The sequence below is a fragment of the Bombus vosnesenskii genome, unplaced genomic scaffold (genome assembly GCF_011952255.1).
Source record: "Bombus vosnesenskii isolate JDL3184/JDL3185 unplaced genomic scaffold, Bvos_JDL3184-5_v1.1 scf7180000013302, whole genome shotgun sequence".
Lineage (NCBI taxonomy): Eukaryota > Metazoa > Arthropoda > Insecta > Hymenoptera > Apidae > Bombus > Bombus vosnesenskii.
The window spans coordinates 784,301-811,593 of NW_022882951.1; the positions used below are offsets into that span (position 1 = coordinate 784,301).

At 30.1% G+C, this 27,293-nt stretch overlaps 7 protein-coding genes across 13 annotated transcripts; 3 read left to right on the forward strand and 4 right to left on the reverse strand.

The window, feature by feature from the left end:
* On the reverse strand, window positions 1-22,869 carry LOC117233996 (nicotinamidase-like). The gene is made up of 6 exons (XM_033494783.1): window positions 22,856-22,869; window positions 3,823-4,020; window positions 1,881-2,142; window positions 1,274-1,420; window positions 729-1,167; window positions 1-651 (listed from the first exon to the last, which is right to left on the reverse strand). The coding sequence occupies exons 2-5, from the start codon at window positions 4,008-4,010 to the stop codon at window positions 775-777; spliced, it is 990 nt and encodes a 329-aa protein (XP_033350674.1). The 5' UTR covers window positions 4,011-4,020; window positions 22,856-22,869; the 3' UTR covers window positions 1-651; window positions 729-774.
* On the reverse strand, window positions 5,439-8,084 carry LOC117234002 (HD domain-containing protein 2). 2 transcript variants are annotated; one of them, XM_033494795.1, is made up of 4 exons: window positions 7,779-8,084; window positions 6,618-6,742; window positions 6,361-6,529; window positions 5,439-5,760 (listed from the first exon to the last, which is right to left on the reverse strand). In XM_033494795.1, the coding sequence occupies exons 1-4, from the start codon at window positions 7,827-7,829 to the stop codon at window positions 5,530-5,532; spliced, it is 576 nt and encodes a 191-aa protein (XP_033350686.1). In that variant the 5' UTR covers window positions 7,830-8,084; the 3' UTR covers window positions 5,439-5,529. The 2 variants fall into 2 exon arrangements, with proteins under 2 accessions (XP_033350686.1, XP_033350685.1); XM_033494794.1 differs by lacking the exon at window positions 7,779-8,084 and adding an exon at window positions 7,353-7,436.
* Window positions 9,024-13,588, forward strand: LOC117233993 (V-type proton ATPase catalytic subunit A). 2 transcript variants are annotated; one of them, XM_033494777.1, is made up of 13 exons: window positions 9,094-9,174; window positions 9,290-9,640; window positions 10,010-10,125; window positions 10,201-10,313; window positions 10,402-10,767; window positions 10,842-10,898; window positions 10,962-11,056; window positions 11,117-11,388; window positions 11,471-11,654; window positions 11,735-11,852; window positions 11,947-12,227; window positions 12,311-12,500; window positions 12,576-13,023. In XM_033494777.1, the coding sequence occupies exons 3-13, from the start codon at window positions 10,044-10,046 to the stop codon at window positions 12,666-12,668; spliced, it is 1,851 nt and encodes a 616-aa protein (XP_033350668.1). In that variant the 5' UTR covers window positions 9,094-9,174; window positions 9,290-9,640; window positions 10,010-10,043; the 3' UTR covers window positions 12,669-13,023. The 2 variants fall into 2 exon arrangements, with proteins under 2 accessions (XP_033350669.1, XP_033350668.1); XM_033494778.1 differs by lacking the exon at window positions 9,290-9,640 and having other exon boundaries at window positions 9,024-9,174; window positions 12,576-13,588.
* Window positions 13,636-16,146, reverse strand: LOC117234001 (upstream stimulatory factor 2-like). Of its 2 annotated transcripts, none has more exons than XM_033494791.1 (5): window positions 15,992-16,146; window positions 15,716-15,786; window positions 15,138-15,418; window positions 14,909-15,073; window positions 13,636-14,829 (listed from the first exon to the last, which is right to left on the reverse strand). In XM_033494791.1, exons 1-5 carry the CDS (start codon window positions 16,030-16,032, stop codon window positions 14,608-14,610), a joined length of 780 nt encoding a protein of 259 aa, XP_033350682.1. In that variant the 5' UTR covers window positions 16,033-16,146; the 3' UTR covers window positions 13,636-14,607. The 2 variants fall into 2 exon arrangements, with proteins under 2 accessions (XP_033350682.1, XP_033350684.1); XM_033494793.1 differs by having other exon boundaries at window positions 15,860-16,130.
* LOC117233999 (ubiquitin domain-containing protein UBFD1-like) lies at window positions 17,194-20,385 on the forward strand. 2 transcript variants are annotated; one of them, XR_004493460.1, is made up of 6 exons: window positions 17,194-17,342; window positions 17,866-18,240; window positions 18,336-18,526; window positions 18,604-18,792; window positions 18,932-19,140; window positions 19,614-20,385. XR_004493460.1 is itself a non-coding variant. In XM_033494789.1 (5 exons), the coding sequence occupies exons 1-5, from the start codon at window positions 17,330-17,332 to the stop codon at window positions 19,040-19,042; spliced, it is 879 nt and encodes a 292-aa protein (XP_033350680.1). In that variant the 5' UTR covers window positions 17,194-17,329; the 3' UTR covers window positions 19,043-20,385. The 2 variants fall into 2 exon arrangements, 1 of the variants encoding a protein (XP_033350680.1); XM_033494789.1 differs by having other exon boundaries at window positions 18,932-20,385.
* LOC117233997 lies at window positions 20,757-22,983 on the forward strand. Of its 2 annotated transcripts, XM_033494786.1 has the most exons (4): window positions 20,757-21,740; window positions 21,874-21,907; window positions 21,988-22,052; window positions 22,131-22,983. In XM_033494786.1, exons 1-4 carry the CDS (start codon window positions 21,297-21,299, stop codon window positions 22,344-22,346), a joined length of 759 nt encoding a protein of 252 aa, XP_033350677.1. In that variant the 5' UTR covers window positions 20,757-21,296; the 3' UTR covers window positions 22,347-22,983. The 2 variants fall into 2 exon arrangements, with proteins under 2 accessions (XP_033350677.1, XP_033350676.1); XM_033494785.1 differs by having other exon boundaries at window positions 20,757-22,052.
* On the reverse strand, window positions 22,869-26,415 carry LOC117233998 (WW domain-binding protein 2). Of its 2 annotated transcripts, XM_033494788.1 has the most exons (6): window positions 26,244-26,415; window positions 25,635-25,969; window positions 25,368-25,520; window positions 25,051-25,245; window positions 23,654-23,739; window positions 22,869-23,562 (listed from the first exon to the last, which is right to left on the reverse strand). In XM_033494788.1, the coding sequence occupies exons 1-6, from the start codon at window positions 26,297-26,299 to the stop codon at window positions 23,515-23,517; spliced, it is 873 nt and encodes a 290-aa protein (XP_033350679.1). In that variant the 5' UTR covers window positions 26,300-26,415; the 3' UTR covers window positions 22,869-23,514. The 2 variants fall into 2 exon arrangements, with proteins under 2 accessions (XP_033350679.1, XP_033350678.1); XM_033494787.1 differs by lacking the exons at window positions 22,869-23,562; window positions 23,654-23,739 and having other exon boundaries at window positions 24,777-25,245.
* Between the last annotated feature and the right edge of the window lie 878 nt (window positions 26,416-27,293).

Genomic DNA, 27,293 nt, shown 5'->3' on the forward strand with positions numbered 1-27,293 from the left:
TAACAGATTATAATATATACTTTATTCCAACAACTTTGTAGATATAAATAATTATGCGACGTGCGTACAGACGTATTCTCAGAGACGTGTAAATAGTAAGTTACAATTGATGACTGATCATTGAACAAAAACCAGTCAAGACATTGACTGATCAACAGATAAAAACCAGTCAAGAGATGTTGACTGATCTAAAGCAGATAAACCAATGAAGTTCGGTGACGATGCTGCCACAGAGGAAAACTATTGCTGGATGTTGATTGCCCCACCACCGGTCGCTTACGGGTGGAAATGATCGTTGAACATGGGAAAACCCGTCATTCCCATTTTTTACATGATGAAACAATAACCATAAAAACCAAGATAAATAACCATAGAAGTCAAAGAAGAACAATAACCGTCTCGACTTGGATATATTTTATAACAATTAATTATATGTGCACAGCCAGTGGCCGCTTCGACCGAGGGATGGATTCTGGTTTGTATAAAGTCACTGGACGTAACGCATATCTTAAGTACATACATTTTTATAACCATCCACCGTTTCTCTTTGTACATTGGTACATTAAGTTCAACTAATATTATAAATAATGCAAATTATGTAAGTACAATAAATTAGGAATGATTAATCAAGCTCGTATGAAACAACATTTCCTGAAAAAGAAATATTTTATTGTTGAAACAAGAAAATTAAAAATAAATTTCAAATCATTTTCATATTAAGTACAAACCTTGTTTCCGAAACAGCCCGTGCTTTTCTCAGTCAATTATAAAATATTATCTTTCCAGTTCTGCAGAATTTTCAATTAATGTCATAGACTTTGCAATTTTGTGGGCCAAGACGAGGCTTTTTTTTCCTTCATTTGTCATTGCAATAACGTCGTTACTGTTAGTAATCAGACCACCATTCTCAAGAATTAATTTTTTAGTCTCCTCAGTATTAGATTCTGCAACACCACAACAACAGTCGTCGACTACAGCTATCGCATAGCCTAACCGAAGACCGTCTAAACATGTGGCTTTTACACAAATGTCGTAAGCGAGACCACATACGAAAACGTAATCCACGCCCTCTTTTTTTAACATTGCGTGCAATTCCATTGAACCCTTAAAATTATTATCGAAAAATACGGAATAAGCTTCCATATCCGGGTTTTGACCCTTACGTATCTAAAAAAACAAATATAATTAAAATGTTAATAGTTTATTTTCATTTTATAATAAATTTTAAATTAGGATATTTTACTATAATGGAAGAACGAAGATATAGATATACCTGTATGGAACCTGGTGCAATCACAAGATCTTTGTGTAATTCTGCTCCCCATGTGTTCATCACACAATGTTTAGGCCAAAGAATCTGTTCCAGATAAGGATCCGCAAATATGACTGTATCAAATAACTTAGCATCTTCTCTTTTCATCTATGCATAATTAAAAACGTTTTCATTTTTTAGCATGCGAAAATTTCTTTTAAATTAAAAATTTTTAACATTTTAATGAGAATAGAGTTCATGCAAAAGAAATATAGAAAACTTCGATTTTTTATAGCAAAATAGTAAATATAGTATGTAAAATACACAAATACGTGAAATATGATTCGAACGAAACACAATAACACAATTGTATGAATAAGGATAACCTTTTTCTGGAAGAACTGCTTTTCACAGATCGCAACACGATAGCATTGTAATATATATTATACTATTATCTACTATCTATATATACTACCTATATTATAAAATTGTTTTACATATGTATTATATGTTATAATAAGTATTATAATTTAGATATTTTATATATTTTGCACAAAAATTCACAGTCTAATTATTAATATTATGATACAATGTTGTTGCAATAAAATGATAAATTCCAACTTTATACCTTTGAATTAGGACATAATTCCCGTAAATGTAAATTTTCGTAAAAGCTGATATGATTTTCCGGATGCCAATCTAACGAGTAAATAATTTTATTGAAGGATCCATTTTTCAACAAATTATTAATTGGCTCCACCACATCAGCTCCATCCTGTTTGGCTTCGCAAGTACGAAGAGACAAAGTCCCATCGATAAAATCATTTTGAACGTCTACTATCAAAAAAGCGGTTTTAGGCATGCTTAATTTTCTTGTCCATTCACCAAATCTGTTAATTGAATAAAATACATAATTTTATCTAATTCAGTGTTAAAACAGAAAAACGAATATTATCTTGGTCCATAAGTTCTTGCAGTTTACATTCCCTATTGAATGCACATAAACCATAACATTGCTTATTTGCTATATTCGACAGTTTTTGTTTCCTTCTTTTATGACAAATATAAAACTTTATATGAAAGTTTGACCGAACTTCAGTTTAAAGACATAAAATTATTACCTTTTTTATTTGTCATTTAATAATCTTCGTCACGCAGAAAAATCCGCACGTAGAATCACGTAATCACGTAGAATACGCAGAAATGCAGGTCGTAACTTTATGAAAACGCTAAAAACACTCAACTTTACATGCGCATAACTTTTAAATTCCTAAAGATAAGACTCGCATTTTTGGAGTCTATGCGATAATCTGGATGAATGGTGGATCATCTATCGCCTTCTTCAAAAAAAATTAGGGAACTGCAAAACTAACTCATAGATTGGTTTGCACCAAACAAAGGAATTCTTTGAGCAAAAAATTAAAAATCTATTAAAATATTGTAGAGAAACTGTAAATAATAGTGGAAGGTATGTATCCTTATAAAAAAATATTACTGGTTGGTTGTTAGCATTCATAATAGTGAATCAAGTACTTACTAAAGTATAAGGGATAGTATAATTTTTTGTATTTTAATAAACTACTTCAACATTTATTTATTAAAGATGTTGAGCATGCAAAGAAATGCGTACCACAAATTTATAATCATACATGCAAGATACATTAAGATTAAGTTTGGATTAGATTTATTTTAAGTTATGGACATAATATTTCAAATAGCAATAGAACGTTTAAAAAAAAGAAGGACAGATTGTTCTGTCTTATAAACAGTAGTGGAGTCTGTTCAACCTGCTTACGTTACAGATACAAATACATTATAGTGCAAATAACCATTTAACCTGATAAAAACAGTGCCATGGATTAATGTTTTATTATGCTATTTACATAATTCAGTACTCAGGATTCAACAAGCTATTTCATATATTATAAAATTACTATATAAGAAATATATTATATATAACTAAGTATATTATGGATTTCAGCTTTTTGTTATTATTTATTATCTAAAGTTCCAACTGTTAGCTGTACTAGTATGTATTTTAGTAATTTCGTTGACATTATTCTGTCACTTATTTTTTGGATCTAAATATATTTGTCATTAGTATGCATGTGTGAGAAAACATAATATGATTTTCATTATTAAAAGATACTCATTAGTTGTTAGTTAAATCATGATTACTTAGTACTAGTATTACTGATCAAGTCACAGGTTTAATATGTACATATTAAATATAATACATTATTTTATTGAAATACTGGCAGTATATGCTTGTAGAAGTTCTCACCATTTTTTAATGCTATTTCAGTGTTTTTCAGAATTTTTTTGTGTAAGGTATAATTACTGGGACTTATGAGTCAACTTAATATAACTCAATTCCAATAATTAATTTGTATTTTGTCCCAATTATTCCTAGATGCTTTGAATTATAACAACTATTATTATTATACGAATTTATGAACTTCATCTAAATGAACCAATTACGGCATAGTATGTATGTAAGTATATATATACATACATATATTCTTCGCATTACAAAAAAGAAAAAGGTAACAACATAAATTCATATTTACCTCGTTAATTCTTCTTCTTTCAACACGCCGTCTTTATCTAAATCAAATAAGTCGAAAATCTCCCGAATCCTCCATTCATCTTTTCGAATATCATCATCCTTAAAAACTAATGAACACATTGCACGAAAATTTGCAAAATTAAAATCACCCTCTGGATCTTTCAACATATACATCAAAGGATCCATCATATTAATAACACGTAAAAAGAATACGTAAGAAGGATACGTAAGAAGTTTATAAATAGGGGTACTTGTCTACTCTTGATATATGTTATATATCCTAGTTATTTCTTTCCTAGAAATACGTCTGTAAAGGTTAGTTTCCAAATATCAACCACGCGTGACTCATAGCATTTATGACCAATACAAATGAGGATATCCACCGGATATTGAAGCAAATGGCTAATGCTAATTCTGAACACATTTTATTACCCATAATCGTTTCTTTACGATAACAGTTTTCAAATTTCTTATTTAAAAACCTTTTCACCTATCATTCACGTTTAGAAATATACTTTTAGAGGTGGTAAAATCCAGGGTTTCTCCTTAAGCGAAAACAATATATTTAAAAGTATGTTTTATGTAATATTAAATATGCTATTATTATAGCTTACAGATATATAGATGTGTAAAAATCTACAGAATACGCACAATATGCACAAATATAGAAAATATTCAAATAACTCCTTATGATATGTATAGAAGAAAATAAATTTCTATACTGATTTCATTTCTTCAGTTATATTCATAAAAATATAAATTTGCATAGACATATTCTCAACAATAAGACTCGTTTTTTTAGTATATTTTCGCAGTTTACTAAAAAATTTACTTATTTTTAAATGCAGTATCGATAAGTAATTCACGCAGTTGTTCGAGTTGTTAACGAGATTGTAAATTTCAAAAACAATAGAATTAATAGAGAGGAAATAGAGAAGTCTCGAATCGTTTTGAAGTCAATGATCTTCGTTTTATATGTACCAAAAAATTTCGGGCAACGAATTTTAAGAGTCGCAGATGTTATAATAGAGTTCCTTGGAAGGATCTAGCCACGGAGTGGTGATCATCTGTTTTTTCATGAATGTTACTGATCCTTTTCGGTTTGGTAAAAATGAATTTGTAAGTCTATAAAGAGTTTGAATAAAATACGAATTGTCGGACAAATAACAAAAAACAATAACAATCATTATCGATATAATTATATCGTCCAAATCAAGCAAAGAGAAACTTAACCCTTTGCATTCCCAGCAACTTTTAATATGACCTACCAGAAACTCTGAATCATCTTTATCATAGGCTACCAGCTACCCCATATTGTACAATAATTAGTACAATTTATTTGCCATTCATAGTAGATTAATGGATAAGTTGAATATATGATAAGCTTAAGGTAAAATTTTTTTATTATTTGGTATTAAATCTCAAAGTATCTGTCACAGTGATCTAATACTTTGTAAGTTTTATTAATTAAATTTGTTATAAATATTATTATTTAAAAAATTTCTTAATAAAATATTTATAATGACTCTTATTTTCATAGAAAATAAAGAAAAATACCGCTATGTCAATAATTGGAAATATATTTGAAATAGTAGCTCTAAACATATTTATCTTCATTTTCCATGAAAATATTATATTATTATATTATAGCTATTAAATACAGTTATGAAATTTGTGATGTTTTGCTTCATAACAAACAGATAAAACTTTATATTGAACTAGTAGAACTGCTACATAGAGCCTGCCTTGTTGCAGTAATTTCAGATGCTAGTTTCTTTATAAAAGGATGTCCTATCTTACCATCATTTGACAAAAAGAATTCCTCCAACTTTCCAGGAATATTATCTCTTTTTTCATACTCATATGCTTGCATAATTAAATCTAATCTGTCTAAGTCTTTAACATATTTTGCTTCTGGGGTTTCTTGCTTCTCGTATTCCTGTAACCATTAACAATATAATAAGATAACTTCCAAAACATATTGGAAAAACCCCCAATACCCTAGTCCAGACTTTTACTATAGCTGCCCTTAAGCAATAAAAATAAGAAATAGTCTTAATGTTCCAATCTGACTTTATGACGATGGGTTTGGGCTCGAAGTGACATAGCCACTAGACTAGACGTAGTAAATGATTATATAGCTCTCCTTAAAAACAAAAACTGACCCGAGAAGCGGGGACAGGAGTATATAAGGGCAGCCTCTTTTGGATTAAGGGAGTTAGTTTGTTAGTTAGTTGTTGGACGAATTGCCGATTGAGTTATCGGGAAGTTACCCGAATCGAGTAGCACGTTGATACTTGTCCTCCCGTGGACAGTGGATACGTCTAGTGACCCGCTATGTCACTTAGAGCCCAAACCCATCGTCATAAAGTCAGATTGGAACATTAAGACTATTTCTTATTTTTATTGCTTAAGGGCGGCTATAGTAAAAGTCTGGACTAGGGTATTGGGGTTTTTCCCAACATTCCGGACGGGAAATCCCGCTGTCTTTCCATCTCCGACATATATATATATATATATATATATCAATTTTTCATACACGAAATATTTCCAATATTGTAAGTCCTCTGTCTCCAAGGAGTTCACAAATGTTTTCCATAGCTTCATCCTCTAATTTATGTTTTACATCAGGTGGAATACCACAATGAGGTGTTATATCTCCCACAATACACTCTGCCAAATCATGTATTAAAGACATCTGCATGATTCTACATTTGACAAAAAAATAATTTATAGAGATAAAACCTTCATCAACATAGTTGCTAACTGCATGATATAAATAATACCATTTCATACTTGACTGTATCTAAGTTCTCATCATTATTCAACAGAAAGGAAAGCATGGCCATCCTATACATGTGACCTGCGATTGTTTCTGGATCAGACACATTCTTATGAACCCATCCTGTTCTTTTCATATGCTGAAATCATAAAACAAAAATCATATTAATCTTTGATTTATAATTAAAAGGCACATGATAAAAAATTGAGATTATCATTAAAAACAGAAAAATGTATAAAGTGAATGTATAACATATAAACATTTAATTCAATTAATAAGATAAGATTAAGATGATAAGATAAGATGTTGTAAAATAAGAATGATTAAAGAATATATGACAGCTTTTTACTGTTTACTTTTTTACATTTTATATTATTGTATATATATATATACATATATATATACACAATATATAATCAATATATAGTATTTAATATATTGGAAGAGGTATAATTTAGTACAAAAGTATGACATATAGCTAATTAAGAATGCCAAAAGTGGCCACTTGTGTACAACATACACTAAGTCTTAATTAGAATTGTACACCTTTTAAAATTGAATAATATTCTTAAAATTGGATCAACGACTAGATTTTTTTACAAGTTATTAAGAGATAAATATTACGAGATAAATATTACAACGTTCGACAGATTAGGTTTCATGTTTGTATAAAGATGCATTGTTGTAAAAGACATGTCTGTAAAAGAAAGACACTTTTCGAACAACCTAATACAATAAATGACAAGTACCCTCGGCGTCGCAGCCGCGCAAAAGGTAAGAGAGCCCGCTAGCTTTTGTTCTAGCGAGGGAGAGATCATAGCTTTCTGCACCCTCCCATAGTTACGCTGCCTGTTCCTATTATAGAATTAAGGTAATTGCAAATGCAATCGCAAGATATTGAGACTGTTAGTCCTCACACAATGCGGATGAAGGTTTAATTTATGGCGCCTTAAAGTGTTGATATCTGCTTTTCCATAGCCGAAGGTAATGAAGGACAGGCGGTCGCCCCAGACGTTCGAAGTTCGCCTTTTTTCACATATTCTATTTTAAAGAATACACTAATATCTCTATTCGTAACAGTATGTATACATCAAAATGGTAGATTTATATCTATTTATCACAAGGACATTTTACAAAAATTTGGATTTCGATTATAGTAATAAATTTGATCTTACCTTCAATCTGCCTACCAGTTCCATGAATTCTTGCAATTTCTTGATATCCATAATGTATTATTTACAAAGCAAAAAATTTTTTCATTTAGATTGTTCAGTCATACACGTCTATCACTAGTAATTATTAAAACGGAGATTTTATGTGTTGTTAAAATGTTGATCAATTTCACAAATGATAGTCAAATATCAAAGCAAACGATCATAGAAAGACAATGTGATTAAAGAATTACAATTAGTTATTTCTTCCGTTCCTTCCACTACACGACCGTAACCACAATACTACCAACCATACTACCTCACTGACTACAGTTCTACGCATAATATACTTACCCACACGTATACGGCAGAGCATATACATATACACACGAACGCAAACTCATCGTTGCCTAGGTTACATAATTTTCTAGTAAGTGAATGTATTAAAGATGACAATCCATAGATATAATGATATATAGACAGTGACATTAGACATTATAGACATTTTAGATTCGCGCGAATCAAAGAAAATAGAAGTTATGTATATTTTTCTTTTTCTAATTGTACAATTGTTTTATTCGTATATCTTCAATAATTTAGGCTAGCATATTTAAATAAAAATAAAAGTACTAAATCTAAATATTGATTTTTTTATTAAAGTACAAAATAATACTATATATTTGTTTTTTCTTTGTTTGTTTTATAGTGTAGCTTCGTTGAGAAAAATCTTAAACAGTTTATGGCTAATTAGATTGTCTTTAAAAGAAAATGTTGTAGAATATATATAATCCGTAAAAATTATAACATTCTGATAAATATTGCCTTAGCCTGGTAATTTCTAATTTTAATCACCTTTCATCAGCACTGTCTGGCACTCTTCAAAGGTGAATATCTACATACATACATGCATATATAAACAGAATACAAATTATAATTGTTGTGCGCGTTATATGGATATGTGATATATTAGCTTGAAAATATATAATTTCCTTTAGTTGTTCAAAATAATACCTTTTTAAAAATATTCGATATGTCAAAATCAACGCAACAATACGCGCATTTTTAATGGTACAATTACTCTTTATTTTTTTCTCGATATTATCCATAATTTTCTTTAACGATATTACAGTCTTATTATACAATATTATAATTCTTTTAAAATATTAGATGTTCTTTTTGTTTAAGCAAGAATAAGATTGGGGTTACAAAAGTGAAGTAATAAAATAACAATCGAAAATCGTGGTAAAGATAATAAAAATTTCGTTTACTTGTGAATGCTACCTTTAACCGAAGGAGCGAGCTAGATAATTGAAAACAGGCACATCGTTCAGTCAGCTGACCTGTCTTGTGATAGCAGGCTCGATTGTGAAGCTTGACTCGCTGTAGTAGGCTGGACTTACCTCGATACGTTTCTCATCTCGTAAGTTTCTTACTGTCATTTAGTTTCGTTGATTGTAGATTACCATGCTTCGCCTTGATTCACTATATAGCCAGAGCGATTATAATGATTTCGTACTATATAGAGGAAACCAAAGATTTTTGCAGAAAAGACTGGCGCGTATAGTATCGATCGTACCAGTTTGAATGCGCCATCGTTTTTCGATCCGGACATGAATTTGTATGTTTTAATCGATGTCCACGATTAAACGGTATCACCGATATCGTATATAATTACACGAAAAACGAGCTAAGCTGTTCTATTTGACGACAAAATACATCAATTGGATTCGACATTCTTATTAAGTGAGCAGACGTCTCGCGGGCTTAAAGAGGGCTACGCCTACTTTTTAAATGAACTGCTCACGTGAATTTTCTGATGAATGGATGCGTTAGCTGACATCAACTTTCTCGCCGATTTTCGTCGTCGTAATTGACTTAGGCCGCGTGTAAGAGTACTCATTTCCGGAATATACTTATTGTTCACGAGCGTTGTCTTTTTATCCTCGTTTTTGTCATATTTTTGTCGGTGTGTGATTAGTTGCTGTTGATTACATGTCAGACTGAAATAATATCAACTTAATCTTATGATCATATCTCACAAATTGAACGTAATTCTGTAAAATTGTTTTTAGATCAAAACTTACACTTCCTTGGAATGATTAACCATATATACTTTGCATTTTATTATAATAATATTTTTTTTATAGAAAATGCATAATGAATACTATTAATTTAACTTTCGCTCAAATAAATGTTTCTCATTATATGCTCAGTATGTAGGTTTATTTATATTTTATAATGCAAAATATTTTCAGTTGTTCGTCGATTTTACTTGAATAACAATTTACAATGTCGAACCAAGGGTTATCAAAAATTAGTAATGAAGAGAGAGAATCCAAATTTGGCTATGTATATGCTGTATCTGGTCCTGGTTAGTATACGATATATATTTTTAAGAAATTTATTTATGTTTTTAATTTTAATACATATATTTATTTTCCTACAGTGGTTACAGCTGAGAAAATGTCGGGATCAGCCATGTATGAGCTGGTTAGGGTAGGATACTATGAATTAGTAGGAGAAATTATTCGTTTAGAAGGTGATATGGCCACTATTCAGGTATAATAAACTATTTTGATATATTTAAAAATTTATCATATTATTTTTACAATGTTATTATGTCATTTACATTTATATTTTGTTCCAGGTGTATGAAGAAACCAGTGGTGTAACTGTAGGTGATCCTGTCTTACGTACTGGAAAACCATTATCTGTAGAACTTGGTCCTGGTATACTTGGCAATATCTTTGATGGTATTCAGAGACCATTGAAGGATATCAATGAGCTTACAAGCTCTATTTACATCCCAAAGGGTATTAATGTACCAGCATTGTCAAGAAGCACTGTTTGGGAATTTAGTCCATGTAATATAAAAAGTGGCAGCCATATTACTGGTGGAGATTTGTATGGTGTGGTTTATGAGAACACATTAGTAAAGCACAAAATGATCTTACCTTCAAAAAGTAAGGGAACTGTAACTTATGTTGCACCTGCTGGCAGTTATACAGTATCTGTAAGTTATATGTTAATAAGTGAGCAAGTCAATTATTCTAATTATTTATTTGATATATATTTTTTACTTTACAGGATGTTATTTTGGAAACAGAATTTGATGGTGAAAAACACAAGTATACTATGCTTCAGGTATGCAAATAATTTTTTCTTTAATACTGATATATACATGCTAATATGATCTTGCATATGCAGGTATGGCCTGTACGTCAACCTCGTCCAGTTACTGAAAAATTACCAGCTAATCATCCTTTGCTTACTGGCCAACGAGTCCTGGACTCACTTTTCCCGTAAGAATTTATTTAATTGCTTTATGCACTATATATAGTACTTATTGATAAAAATTGCAGATGCGTTCAAGGAGGCACTACAGCAATTCCGGGTGCTTTCGGTTGCGGTAAAACTGTAATTTCACAAGCTTTATCGAAGTATTCAAACTCCGATGTTATTGTTTATGTCGGTTGTGGAGAACGTGGTAATGAAATGTCTGAAGTATTGCGTGACTTCCCCACATTAACAGTGGAGATTGATGGAGTCACTGAGTCTATCATGAAACGTACAGCTTTGGTTGCTAATACGTCAAACATGCCTGTAGCTGCTCGTGAAGCATCCATTTACACAGGTAAATGTATTTCTATTAATAAGAAAACGACAGTACAAATTTGATGACAACGTATTTCACTTTCCTATGTCAAATATTTCAGGCATTACTCTATCAGAGTATTTTAGAGATATGGGTTACAATGTATCCATGATGGCTGATTCAACATCTCGTTGGGCAGAAGCTCTTCGTGAAATTTCGGGTCGATTGGCTGAAATGCCTGCTGATTCCGGTTATCCGGCCTATCTTGGAGCTCGTTTAGCTAGCTTTTATGAACGTGCAGGAAGGTAAGTTCAATTTTCATTTAATATAGCGATATATGTATATATTAGTTGATTATATTGTTAATGTTAAATATTGTTTGCAGAGTGAAATGTTTAGGTAATCCTGATCGTGAGGGTTCTGTCAGTATAGTAGGTGCCGTATCACCACCAGGTGGTGATTTCTCTGATCCTGTTACTAGTGCAACCCTGGGTATCGTGCAGGTACTAATGCACTTAATGTTTATTTTCTATTTGCATAACTTATTTTTTTATTTCCTTTTTACCCTTATAATTTGCTTTTTTGTCCATTTCTTAGGTATTCTGGGGTCTCGATAAGAAACTCGCACAACGAAAACACTTCCCATCCATTAACTGGCTTATTTCATACAGTAAATATCTTCGAGCTTTAGACGATTTCTACGATAAAAATTTCGCGGAGTTTGTTCCTTTGAGAACGAAAGTGAAGGAAATCTTGCAGGAAGAGGAGGATTTATCAGAAATTGTACAGTTAGTCGGTAAAGCTTCTCTTGCTGAGACAGATAAAATTACTTTAGAAGTTGCAAAACTTCTAAAAGACGATTTCTTGCAACAAAACAGGTGCGAATTATCATTTTGCCATAGTCATGTTAATGTTAATTAATATTATCGATGTTCATTTTTACTATTCTGTTTTTACGTAGTTATTCAACATACGATCGTTTCTGTCCATTCTACAAAACTGTCGGGATGTTACGAAATATGATAGCATTCTATGATATGGCAAGGCATGCAGTCGAGTCTACGGCACAATCAGACAATAAAATAACGTGGAATGTCATTAGGGATAGCATGTACAATATTCTCTATCAGTTGAGTTCTATGAAATTCAAGGTAAGCATAGGTTAGGATGGTTTTACTTATATATTTTAAAAAGTGTGTAACAAATGTTATATATTTTTTCTTCAGGATCCAGTGCAAGACGGCGAAGCAAAGATCAGAGCTGATTTTGATCAGTTATATGAAGATATTCAACAGGCATTTAGAAATTTAGAAGATTAATTATCAGAAACATTCATACAAACATAAGTTCTCTACATTCAGGAACCTTATGCTGGTCATTTAAGGATGTCCTGGATCTACTAAAAAAAATATATGGAACATTCGTAATCACGTATCGCACATTAAACTGTTATATTAGTTTTCAATAATTACAAGAAATTGTATATATAAAACGTGTTACAAATATAAAAGCTACAATAATTTTATGTGTATTAACCTAACATTTAAACAGAAAATTATACGTGATGGCTGAATCACTAAGGTTATAGGACGTCCTTAAATGTATTTCCAGCTTCTATAAGTATTTATATATTAAGTGCTATACCAAGCTACTTCAAATCCTTGAAATGAAGTTATATGTAATTAATTTAAATTGTTGGAAAAAAAGATGAGATGCCTGGCGACTCAAGCTTCCGATTTTATTTGCTGTAAATTGAATTTAATCATGGAAGGATCAGTGTAAAGAAACTGTCATATGTATGTAAAATGAGAGTAAATGCATCATAAGAAGCTTTCCATTCATCCTTATATGTTATTCTTTTAAAAAGAAAAAACATAATCGTTCTGTATTTTGTTGTATCATGGGATGAAATGGTAGCTTTTTACAAAAGAATGGAATTTCAATTAAAGAGTATTAAATATTGTATTATAATAGTATATTATGTAAATGTCGCGTTAAGTGACGAATGCAGACGTTACATAAAAGTAGATGTTATTTTAAATGTTGAAACCGTTGAAATATGGTCTGAAAGTTTAAAAAAAAAGGTGTCAAAATGTTAGAACTGTTGAGGTGCAGGATCTTTTATCGTTGAAAACAAAGTATAAAGAAAGACGCATCGTAAACAGTGTTCCAGTAACTTCGACATTTCCATTGTACCATATGTAAAAAACAAATAAACACTATGCATAAAAAGGCCAAACTTCGAGATTGTTAATGATTAAATAAAAATAACAGTGTTTCGATAAATTTCATTTTAATAATAATATAATATAACAATAACCTTCGCGGTATGTACATCAACGATATATTACAAACCAGTATTTAATTTTTTCGATTATTCCGACACATCATCATAGAGTCCAAAATCCTGGGTTGAAAAAAATATGTTTATTGCTATATGCGTACGTATATCCATATGTACACACACGTGTATGTATATGCATATATAAATATATATACACATCCATACGTGTGCGATAGTCTATTTTATATTCTCATTATTTAGATCATTTTCTTTTACGGAAATACCTACTCTACGCTCATTAAAACATTATTAAAAATAAAAAATATTTAACGATCTCTGTAGAGATGCAGTTGTTATATATGTATAATTTGCATCGCATTTTTTTGTTTGTATTGCAACTGAATGTTCTTCTTGCTTCTTTTTTCAAATTAACTTTGGTTACATTGTTTGAAATTATATATCCGAAAGTTACAAATCAATGCTCAATATTCACAGCCTTGGCTCGTTCGTCGTACACGAGGTAATTCAATCCAATGCATATGCATACATAAATATAAAATTCTTTTTTTTATAGGTTCTATGAGGAATAGTCATAACTTCACCAGTATTCAATAATTAGCAAATATTATCCATGATATACTCATGAATACGCAATCAAGATCTTAACAGGGCAAAATGTTCAAATATCCAATACCAAATAATTTAATAAGCATTAAAGAGGAAAGTTCAATTTAAACGCAACATGAATGATGTTGCGTACAAGTATACAAGATTATAATGATAGTTACGACCATACCATTAGGACCATGCAATATACTTCAAAGAACAGAATTTCAATATGATAAAATTTGGTGTGGTTCCTATGAAACCAAAAATTGTAAGAGTAAATAGAGTACTTCTTCTGACCATTGTATGGTCAGATTGTATATCCTAATATTTACAAAAGAAGCATTGCATTACAAACTAATAATCTTTTAAGGACTCAAATGAACAACATCAACATTCGTTCCTGTGGAGGGTGACATTTGTGACCTGAGCTGAAGATTCTCACGTTTCAATTGTGTAACAACTTGTTTCAAAGCAGTTATTTCTTGTCGTAATTTTTCGTTATCGCGTAAACACTGACCTAGCCCCTGATTTGCTGCTCTTAATTCCGTTATATACTCACAGGCCTTTGATAAAATTCCACCTTTGCTCTACAAAAGAAACTCGTGGAAAAAATGCTATTGTTAAATGTTTCTATAACTGCAAATTCCATAAGTTCTATTTTAATACCTGAGTTTCATAATTTGCTTTTCCTTCACCACTGCCACTACCAGTGCTGTTTGCACCTGCATTACACTCGGGAATAATTTTTCCCAATTTTGTAATCCAATTGTTTATTTTGTCTCTTCGTCTACGTTCGACTTCATTATGAGTTGCTCTTCTTCTGTCATCTCTCTAAAGTATATATTACAAATAAAACAAAATTCAAAGAGCTTTAAGGACTGAAGGAAAAATATACCTTTTTCAAAACAGTAGTACAATTTCTTGGTGTTTCTATTTGTAATGTAGTGGTCCTAGGAACCAGTGATCTAGATGTTTGCGCAGTAGTGAAAACATCATTAGCATTTCCAATGACATAAAATTGTCCATTCAACGGGGATGTTAGGACCTGTACAGTATTATTTCCTGGTTGGGTAACTGGCAGTTCTATTTCATTGCCAGCAGTAGCGCCATTTACTTGGACCACTCTATAAGCAAGAGCTTCTTGGTAACGCATTCCATCTTCCCCGACAGGTTCTCCTGTAATTGTTTCATAATTCAAATTTTTGCAAATTAATGACTAAGCTGCTTAGAAGTTATATGAATCAACTTCATAAATCGAAAAGTAGAGAAAGCTGATGACTTTTAACATATTTCTTTGAAATTTACTTTACAATTTGCAATGAATAAGCTTAATAAAATATTTGATATATTTTTATATATATCTAAGTTAAAGGAAAAAGTGCAATTGATCAATTTGACTTCTAATCGAACAAAACTTAATTGTCAACTTTGGAAATATAGACATTTTTGAATTTATGACAAATATTTATTTACCTTCGCAATCTACGATTTCCGCTTCCTCAATAACAATTCCCGTGCCCCCGTCATCCTTCGCGTGAACAGTGCTGTAAAACAAACATAAACACATTGAAGAATGGATATGTAACTTATCTATAGAATTACGTCTATGCCTATTACTTCCACGACCGTTGTCCTAAGTCTTGTAAGTGCGCACAGTGCACTACGTGATGACCTTGAGGAGACCTCGAGCGAAACAGGAGGGATAGGTGTTCGCATTATCAGCCAGTCGATATTTAACATAAACACTACCTGACATCCTGCTGTTCGAGATGCTGCTCCAAAATATCCATTTTTTTTTCTACCAAAAACGTTTGAATTTGTCAAAATTCACGTGAGCTGGTCACGGGACACGGCAACGAGGTCATGTGGTGCACAAGATGGCGATTCTTGATTACAACGCCATCCTACGCCACTCGATTTGATTACAATTTTCAATTTTGTCCAAACTATACCGATTACAGATAATTGAAATTCCTTAATAAGCAATGTATACGTGTAATCATTTTATAAATAATTAAGACTTCTAACGTAAATAAAATTTTCTTAATAAGAATAATGAATTCAAAAACTAAAGTTGAATAGTAAACAAAATTGTAAAATATTGTTCGATAAACATATGCAGAAATTAAAATTGAAAAACAGGGTGCAAGGTACATTTCTTTATTGAATTTCTGTTTGTTACATTGATCATTATAGCCAACATCTATATGAATAAATACTTAACCTATATACATCAAGGTTACGTAATTTATGGTTTCAAACATTATTTACTAATAAAGAAAAAACTTACCTCTCTGATGCTAGTATTAGTTGTGATAGGGATGAACAAGTTCGTTATAGTTACATATTCGTAATTTGATAAAATTAGGAGACATGTCTTTCCAATAATTAATAATGATATTTTATAATTACATATAAAAATATAATTACAATAATGTATAGATATTCGTTTTTCTTAAAATATTTAAAACAGTGCGTAATCAATTTCAAAATTTGCAAAACCAGTAAATTAAAACATGAAAACTTGAAATTTAATATTGAATTTAAAGAATTATATCAAGCAATTATATATCCAATTCCACTAATAAAATAAATTTAACCAGTAAAAACAAGATTTGGAAACTTATTTATAGTTCGTTATATACGATATTATGAAATCTGTTATAGTGAATATGAACAGTAAATTCATTGAAAATTGTGATTAAAGTTAATCTATGTTTATATGTATTATGTACAAAAATATGTATCATATTCCTAATAAAGTATTAGGATAGAAGAACACAATATGTAACAGAAGAATTAAATTTAAAATATATATATACATATGCATGTGTAGTTTGTATTTATGTAGAATTGAGAAATTGTTGATGACATCTGGTTAACAAAGAATGTATTTATATTAAGAATATGAAGACAATATAATTAGATTTTTTATTCATCTAAATTTAGATGAAAGTACTTTCGTTTCACGTTTTTAGAACATATTTAAAAATTTGAAAGTCATTTCAAGGATCGCTGTAAATACGAATAGCAGGAACTACAATGTATCCTGTAATAGTTTGATTGGTCAACGAAATACAGTTCATCATGGAGTACGTCGGTACGTACTTGACGATTTTCGTGATTTTTATTAGCAATTTCCAAGCAATAAATTTTTTTTTACATTTTTTTTTGTATTTATTATTAATTATTTTTAAATAAAGCAAATATCTACATCCCAGAAAAATCTTACCGTGATATGTTACAATCAGGCAATTGTATATGTTGGATTAATTTCCGTACAAACAGTCATATATATTTTTGCTATGAATCTTGCATAAATCTAATTTGAAATTATTTAAAAAATATGAAATTTAACATTTATATATTTTTTCGATGAATTGCGTTTTCTCTGTTCTTTCTTTTAAATACGTGTCATTTTAAACATAACCTTTCATTTATACAATTTTTCCTTTTGTAGTTTATTCGATTGCTAAATTTTCATTGTTTTTTGTAATCTACTAATGGTTTATTAAAATCTTATTAATATAACTGCTCATTTACTATTATAATATCATATTATATATGACATAATGATGACAGTATTTGTATTTAAAAAATATTAAGTTACTTATATTTTACAGATGCTGCAAAAAGTAAAAGCAACGACAACTCTTGTAACTCAACTCCTTGTGCTGAACTAGTATCAAATACAAATTCTAATGAAAATTTGCTGGTAGAAAAAAAGGACTCAACAGTAAAACATCAGATTCGAGGCATACAAAAGAGAGATAATAATACTGCAACTACCTCGCATGATCCACCCCAAGAGAACATAGACTTTAAAGTGATTTATAATAAACAAAGGATTAATGTAAATTTTCCACTTGATGGTACAGTGGCAAAACTGAAAGCTTATCTTCAAAATATCATATCTGTGCCACAATCTATGCAGAAGGTTATGATTAAAGGACTAGCCAAAAATGAACAAACATTAAGAAGTTTGGGTGTTACAAAAGGTAACTTTTATTATATAATATAATATTCCCTCTTTTGTGCACTGATTTTTATCAGATATTTATTATATGTTGTGTTATATAATTATACTTTTAAGGTGCCAAAGTGATGGTAGTAGGGTCAAAACTAGATGATGTATTAGCCATTTCACTTCCATCAAAACAGGATTTGTTAGATGAAGCTGCTTCCACTACAAATAAAGAACCTTTATCTCAGCAAAAAATACATAGGAAAGTATTAGATAAAGGTATGCCTGATGATGTGATGCCTGGTATATTAGATAGTAAGGTATGACATATACTTTAATTAAAGTAATAATTTTTATTAAATATTGTGTATTTTTATTTAATTGTTTTAACTTTTAGGAACCTCTACCAGAATTTCCATTGGCTGGTATGTTAAATAAATCTGGCGGTAAAGTTAGATTAACATTTAAATTGGAGCAAGATCAGCTTTGGATTGGTACAAAAGAAAGAACAGATAAAATACCCATGAATTCCATAAAAGGTGTACACAGTGAACCAATACATGATCATCCTGAATATCATATTATGGTTTGTACTTTAACATAAAATTGGCATGCTCTGACATAATTAAAATTTGTCTATTTTTTCAATTTTTCACAAAGGAAGTGTTGCTACATTAATATAATATGAACCATATGATTTACACAAATATTTTTTTAAATTGTAGGCTATACAATTAGGCACAACAGAAGCTTCGAGATACTGGATATATTGGGTTCCTGCACAATACATATCCGCTATAAAAGATGCTGTTCTTGGCAAGTGGTGCTACTTCTGATCGAACATTGATGGAAGTTTCGGTCTCTTCAAAAACAAAGCGTAATCAGGTGTAAGCATTGATACAAACACGACTGTACTAGTCACACATTTTTAACAGTAAGTAATAACTTATTTTGCGTTGGATAATAACTGATATGTTCTAATAAAAGTATTCTTTCTTTTTGTTAAGGAAATTTTCTTAGATAATTTTTAACTTTGTTAAAAATGATAAAAATATTTTATAAAGATTAATACATTTTACGAATTTATAATTACCATTTCTGATAGCAAAAAGAAATGTTTATACAACATTGCGATTTCTGGATTATTGAAATTTTTTAATATATTCAAGTAATGCTAACTGTAACCTTAATTTCTCTGAATTATATCGTACATAAGATTTGTAAATATCATAAGTTTTTTAACTCTTAGGAAAATACGTTATATTAAAAAGAAACATTTTATTACCTTAGGTAAAAGAATTGTCATTTAAATGAACAGATTAAAGAATTTTAACTTTTCTGTTTATTTAAATAGAAATGCTTGGATCTTTAAAATAAAGTGAAATGTTTGTAAAATTACATTTATAGGAGGAAGTGAAGAAAGAAGTTATGATGTTGCATTTACAATCTTTTGAAGTTCGTCGAGAAATAATTCAACTTTTTAGTACATTTAATGATATTAAATAATAAATTAAAATAGTTTAGATATTCAAAAACGAATTGTTTCAGATCTATTTTTATAGTTACAATTTATGTTGAGTATCAAAGCTGATTTTATAAATGTTAAGTTTCAAAACAAATTTGTCACAAATTAATTTGATTCAATTTAAAAAAAAAAGAACAAGAAGGTACGAATTATAAACGAAATTCAAGTTGCAATAAGCTAAGTTATTATCAAGAAATATAGTCCGCATTTTATAAAGATGGAAAAAATGCAATTTTTGGTACGATGTTACTGTTCGATTACGAAACAACGAATTTGTCAAAATATATTTGCACGCGTCTTGATATTGGCCTATAAAACAAAAATTGTCCAGGGGAATTAGCCGTCTCAAAATTTCGCTGCGCACTAGAGTTCAAGTGGACTGTATATCTCGACGAGCATTATTAAGACGAGCATTAAATTATTATGTAACGTTAGTATTATAAACTGCTGTAAATTAGGTTTTATACTGTACATGTACACAACTGAACGAGAACCCGGGAAAACGACAAATCAAACTTGTATCTACCGTAATATCTACATGGAATTCATAACTATTTGCACATTCGAAAAACTATTTCAATGTCCATTTAAAACAAGACTTGTACATCATGTTGTGTGATTTGATAAAAATAAACAATTTTAAGTCTTCTCAAACGTGATTTTCTTTCATTTTTTTTATTTGTAAATTATATTGAAATATAAATATAATAAATATTTGTTACTAACTCACATAAATTATTCTTGTAAATAAAGTATAATAAAGTAATTTTTAAGTTTTGGATCGAACTCGGGCTTCTTACCCGCATAATTGCGAGAAATCTAGATTCCCTTACGTTTGTTCGTTATGAACAGGAAACTCCTTATTATGGCTTTAAATTACTCGAGGCTAAGCAAGCTGTGTTGTAAGGTTTACTCTGTTTGAAGTAAGAAAAGAAAAGAATTATTAGAATTCTGCACGAATAAAAAATTAATTATAATTTCGCAATTGATATAAACCTTTGTATTTCGGTGAAACGTATGTATGTAAGTGGTTCAAGGTTGAATACAGTACTTGTATGCGTGTATATGTCAAGGCAATACATATGATGATATAACATAGTTCGTGGAAATCTCTGTTTCTACAATTTAAATCGACGTCACTTTGATGTCTTTTCCGTGACTGTCATTTTTACACATAGTGTAAATAATGAAATAGCACGTTAACTCGTTACTATTAATGGTAATATGATTCTAACCAACATGTAATAAGCGTTTTCTACACAATTGAACAATGCTTTCTCTGTGACAGAAAATCTATGACCTGATGAATGAAGTGTGATCATTAATTAAGCAAAGTGTCAAAAATTAGAAATAATTTTTAAAGAAATGAGCAGAAAAATCATAAATTCTATTGTACAATTATTGCTAATGACAGAATTAATGTTGTCATTAATTTGAAATATGAGTAACCAGAAGATAAGTGGAATATGTATTATCTCCTAAGCAGATGATATACATAAAAAAGGTATCCAATATCAATGGTTACTTAAATTTATATTGAATCCTGAATACTTGCCCTATTAGTAATGGAACAGAGTGATAATATATTAGAAGATATAGAAGAAGCATTTCTTGTTTTAACAGAAAGCTTCCTGGAGCAAGGTGCATCGCTAGTAGATCTTAAGTCTGCTAGTTTAGAAAATAACATAAAAAATAAAAGGAACCATATCTCACATTACTTGTGTTCTAAAAAGGTTCTTCTTGCCTTATTTACACCAATATTTTGTAGCATACTTTTTAAATATTTATATTTTGATATAATCAGAAGCATTCGTGAAACTAGATGCTTAATACCAAATAATTATTTCATATGGGAATTTACAAGACCGATATCAAATTGTGATTATTGTCGAGATGTTACTTCAGCACTGATCTTGCCAAATTTAACAAGAGAAGAATTCAAACAATATGCCTATTCTTCTAGACCTATGGTGATAAAATATGCTGCAAGTCATTGGCCAGCTTCAAAGGTATTTAGCTGGAAATTCTTCAAAGATTTATATGAGAATATTGATGGTGCTTATGATTCGGTAGATGAATGTCAATTCTTGCATTTCAAAAGTAATCTTACCAATTTACGTGATGTTTTTGCAATGACTGAAGAAAGAGCTATGCAGTATAATGGTAAAGATCCTTGGTATGTTGGTTGGAAAAATTGTCACCTTCAGATTTTGGATATTATGAAACGGTACTACAATCTACCTCATTTTTTACCAGAGGATGCGGAGGTTCCTTATTCCAATTATGTTTTTTTAGGATATGAAGAAGGTGCCATTATGCATGTACGTATAATAGTAATAATATATGCACACTTATTTTTAATTATTTTTAGTTAATCACAGGTTTTATTTTGTTTACAGCTAGATTATATTTCGCGTCTAATGTGGCAAGGGCAAATTATAGGCAATAAAACGTGGAGCGTCGCTCCGACTCCGGAATGTGATACTGTTTGTACGCGTTTTAATTTTACTGTTTATGCTGGAGATATTGTTTTGTTGGATACAAGAATTTGGTATCATAGCACTTATGTGAAAGGAGGAAACTTTAGCTTGACAGTCACTTCAGAGTATGGATAGATCTTTATATGTATATGGCAAAATTGTATTTGACAGTAATTTTACAGACTACATAGATAGGATTCTATGGAGTTGAAAATTTTTATATTATAAAATTGAAAGATCCAAAATGTTTTGCCTTGTTAAATTATTGCATTATATTGATGCTTAATTAAATATACATAAAGTTTTTATATGCACAAAAATTTTGATATTATAGGACATGCTATTAATGAGTAGCATTACATTATGTATGAAATTTTTATATAATAAAATTTTTGGAGGTGCCATTTTTAATGAAAGATATATATATTTACTAATGCATAGATTAGAATGTACAGAAGATTAAATTTTGCAATATTTTAGATTGCCTATTTATTATAATTATTATGTATCGAGTTATATACAATTTCTGGATATTTATTGGTTTTGCCATAGTTAAAAACTAATGGAAATAAGAATTAACGAATTTTTTGGATACTATTAGCACAAATGAAAAAACAATTTGTACTGCAATGTAAATGGCCATTATATGTTTGAAAATTATTTCTGTATTCGTATATTTGAATTTTTATACATGTATATGCATTTAAAAATGCATGTAGCACAAGCTATTATAGAACATTTTACTTCCAATAAAGAGATACATACAGTTAAACACGCTTTGGCTAACGAAATTTCGTGTAAATTTAATGCATAAACTTTACTGAAAGCGATCAATTGTTATTTATTTTATATTTAATTATATATATGTATGTACATGTACAAATATATTCAACCTATAATTTTTAATAAAATATATGAATATAGATAAAGTGTTTCAATGTGACTTTCCCTGCATACTCATATATAGCAACTTTTATTTTATATATTCATTTAATTGCATAAAACACAACGCGATAGAATTTTTTTTTATAAATCGTTTATACAGTTTGACATTGCAAGTATAAATACTCGCAAACTTTGAAGCATAAAAGTACAATATATCGTGTTATATTTAAAAATTGTGGATAGCATAGGAAAGATAGAAATATTGTTTCATTTAATTACACACACCAAAACGACATATATCAGAACCTAAAGTGGAATGCATATACCTGTTGCTATGCAATACAGCATATCATACATATAATACTAATTGAACAATGCTGATGTTACATCATCATTTTCAGACTTCAAGGTTGCATTTCTACTGATCCTTTTTCTCTGTTGCCTGTTGAAAACTTGGTGGACTTTCCTAAGATATATACAAAGGAACATTTATTTGTAGTATTAATTTTTGATTCCCAGATAATATTTAGAAATTATATAATGAATGTTCTACTTACATAGTATGCAGGAGGTGGAACATAGGCGCACTGGGGTCTGTTTGGATCATAATATGCACTTTGAGCAGCTTCTGCTGCTTTTGCATCTGTAAATGATAAAAGGAATAAAACACTTATATAACAAAAACATTAAATTTTTATTTGAAAATATATTTAAATTTATGATAAGTCACATACATTTGTACATATTTGAAGTAGTAAATTTAAATTGATCTGGCATTTTTGATTTTTATAAAAAATATTGAGACAAATTGATTTTTTAAATATTTCGTAGTTTGGTCTTTCTAAGATTTTAAGAATTTTATTTATTTTATAACAGTATTGATAAATTTTATCATGTAGATAAAATCATAAAGCAAATCACTTTCAATATTTTCACATGGATCTTGAGATAGTTTGTTTAAAAAATTAATAAATTAACACAATTTTTCAAACAGTAATAGAGTAGCAATATTTTGTGAAAGGACACTTTGGTTGAATGAGTCATTGAATATGCTAAAAATCTATATTCTTCCTAGTGTTATTTTAACAAAAAAGAAACAAAATTAACGATTGATATACTGTTTTGATAATTTACAGTAACGAATAAACAAATAAAAAATAATTAACGAGCGATAATAACACTCGCGTATTTTTGAACTATCTCTGACAACTATGTGATAATAACTGAGCATAGTGAAAGTCAACCTTACTGCAGGTCAACCAAACCTGTTGTGCAATAATGTTGCATAATATTTAATACTTAAAGTTTTTCAAGTGAAATAAAAACTATAGTATTATTGTTCGATTATTTTATAAATAAAATATATACGATTTTTATAATAAAGCAATATTTCAAATTGGTGGGTTTAAATAAAAACAGCAAGTTATATTTGGCTAAATTTTAATAACATAATATGTTCTTGTATTATAATGATCATCACAAAGCTATATATGATCGAAGCAGCAAAAATATAATACTTTAATATACAATAATAATTGATAAAAAACAAATATTTAAAAATAATTTGATATTCACTGTTATGTGTATGTATTATATCATATGATCCTCATGTCATAAAGAATAGTATAAGATACAAGTTTATTCATATGTTCCTTCTTTGCACTTTTAATATACTAACTTTAATATTTTTTTATCTTTCATTTATTATAATTTATTTTAAAGACTTTCGAAAATTTGGCCATTATTCAGATAAAGTATGATACAAACATGCATACACAAAACATGTAGCCTCATATGTTTAATAATTAGTAATTAGATGGGTATGGATTGTAAGGATTTTGTTGTGGGTAATAGCCAGACTGTGTATAATTATTACCTTGAGAATATGGAGTATATGGTGGAGGATTTTGTGGATAACTGTTATATGCTGGCTGTCCATAGTTTGGATACGCACCTGCTTGGGACATTGGTTGGGCATTATAACTTGGATTAGCCCACCCAGGTGCTCCATTTTGTTGAGGTGGTGTCCAATTAGGTTGTTGACTGGAAGTGCCCCATGCACCTTGTGGCGGTGCATTTGCATATCCTTGATAAGGTGTATTTATACCAGGATACGGTGGTGGCATATCCGTCATATATACACTGTTTGCTATACAATATAAATTTACATTCCTTATGTGTGTATAAAACATTAAAATTGTGCTAATTGTAAGAAAACTAATAAGGTTTTTATTCCATTGAAAAAATCTTAGAGAAAAATAGATGTTTAACCTGGTGGAGTATGTGAAAATGCATCATTTTGTGGAAGCCACCCATAATAGCCAGTCTGTGTTGCTTGGTAAGCAGGTGGTGGAGCTGCGTACCAATTTGATGTTGGTGGTTGGTATGGTGGTGGAGCATCATTTGCAGGTCCATTACGTTGAGCTACAAATAGGTAAAAACAGTTATATACAAAGCATCGTAATGTTCATAGACAGACAATAAGAGAGAATTATTAAAGTTTATACCTGTTAAGATAACTAATTATAACGAACTTACCCATTGCTGCTGCTCTTAACATAGCTTGACCAAATTCTATTGCACCACCACTTTTGAAATGCAATTTGAACTTGCATTCTCCAATCCAATTGCCATTTGGTTGAGCACGGCATTTACCTTTGATGTAATTAGCACCAAATATTGGCTGTTCTATTTCAACATCACATAGTGTTATAAAAGGAAAACTAAATGACTGCATCCTTTCTTTGAGATCTTTGGCATTAAAAATCATTCGATGGGTGGTCAGGTATAATCTACCATATTTGGTACCAGCAAATTCCACTTGTTCTGGTCCATGGAATTCCATTGTGACATTGTCACAAAATAATAATATGCTAAATAAATAAAGATTTTATTTGTTTATATCGTACTTAGTATAATATAGAAAGAACTGAAATGACGATGATTTGTATTAATTCTAACAATTTTACTGCAAATATTTGATATATCTTTGATGTAGTAATCATTATTCAGAGAAACGATTATTGATAAAAAGGAAGTTACATTCGGAAGGCCACGACGATAACTACGTTGTAAAAACGTCATAAGCAAGAACATGTGAAACAACGATCACATTATCAAAAGTTGCTAACATATTTTATAACTTACCATTCTCCGGCGTGTATTAGAACGCCCCCGTTAGCGTGAGCGGTATTTAACGACATATTTTTTTAACGTTTTCTCCAATACTGTTGAAATTTCCAGCAACAATCTTCCTTCATCAGCTGATTCATAAGTGATAAGTATGGCGCAGTGCGCACGCGCACTTATCTCAATACAATATATCTAACGATATATATATGCGCACAATACGTATATGGTGAACTTATATTTCACATAAATGCGTAATCATCTTTCTCAATTAAAATATTTTTGATGATATTGTTCAAAATACTTTAATAACTGATAAAAATTTAAACATGCATAAAGTATTACATATATATATATGCAAACCTATACTAAAATATGATTATAACAAACTGATGCAATACCTTAGCGCTAAAGCAGAATTGAAACGCGTATACATTTTCGTATATATGTCTCGAGGATATACTTTATTTACCATTTATGTTTACTCTAGAAACTAATATGAAAAATAAGGGGAACCATATCTCTCGATACTTGTGTTCTGAAACGATTCTTGCCTTATTTAAATCGATATTTTGTAGCATATCTACTCAGACTCAAAAGCATTCGTGGAACTAAATGCTTAATACCAAAAAATTATTTTATATGGGAATTTACAAGGTCGATGGCTGGAAATTCTTCAAAGATTTATATGAGAACATCAATAGTGCTTCCTGAGTTGAAACATCGTCATGATTTAACCCAAAGTGTTGAAATGAAAAAAGTTTAAATTCCTATATTCAAAATTCGCGGTAACACGGGGGTTAGAGACGCAAGTGCGCACGCAGAAATCAATGCCGCAAATTTTCAAAGCATGCGCCAGTGCACGAAGACAATCACGTCTGTACTACGCGTAAAGAAATAAATAAGGCAGTGATCAGGTGCAATTAACCGATTGGCAGGAAGTGCATGGTGTAGTGGAATCAGACGGTTCTTTTTTAGTAAAAGCCGCCCAGTTGAAATTCTTCCGAAAACAATGAAATCATAAAACAGTTCAACGGCTAATTGATTACTGTTTTTCTCATTCTTAAT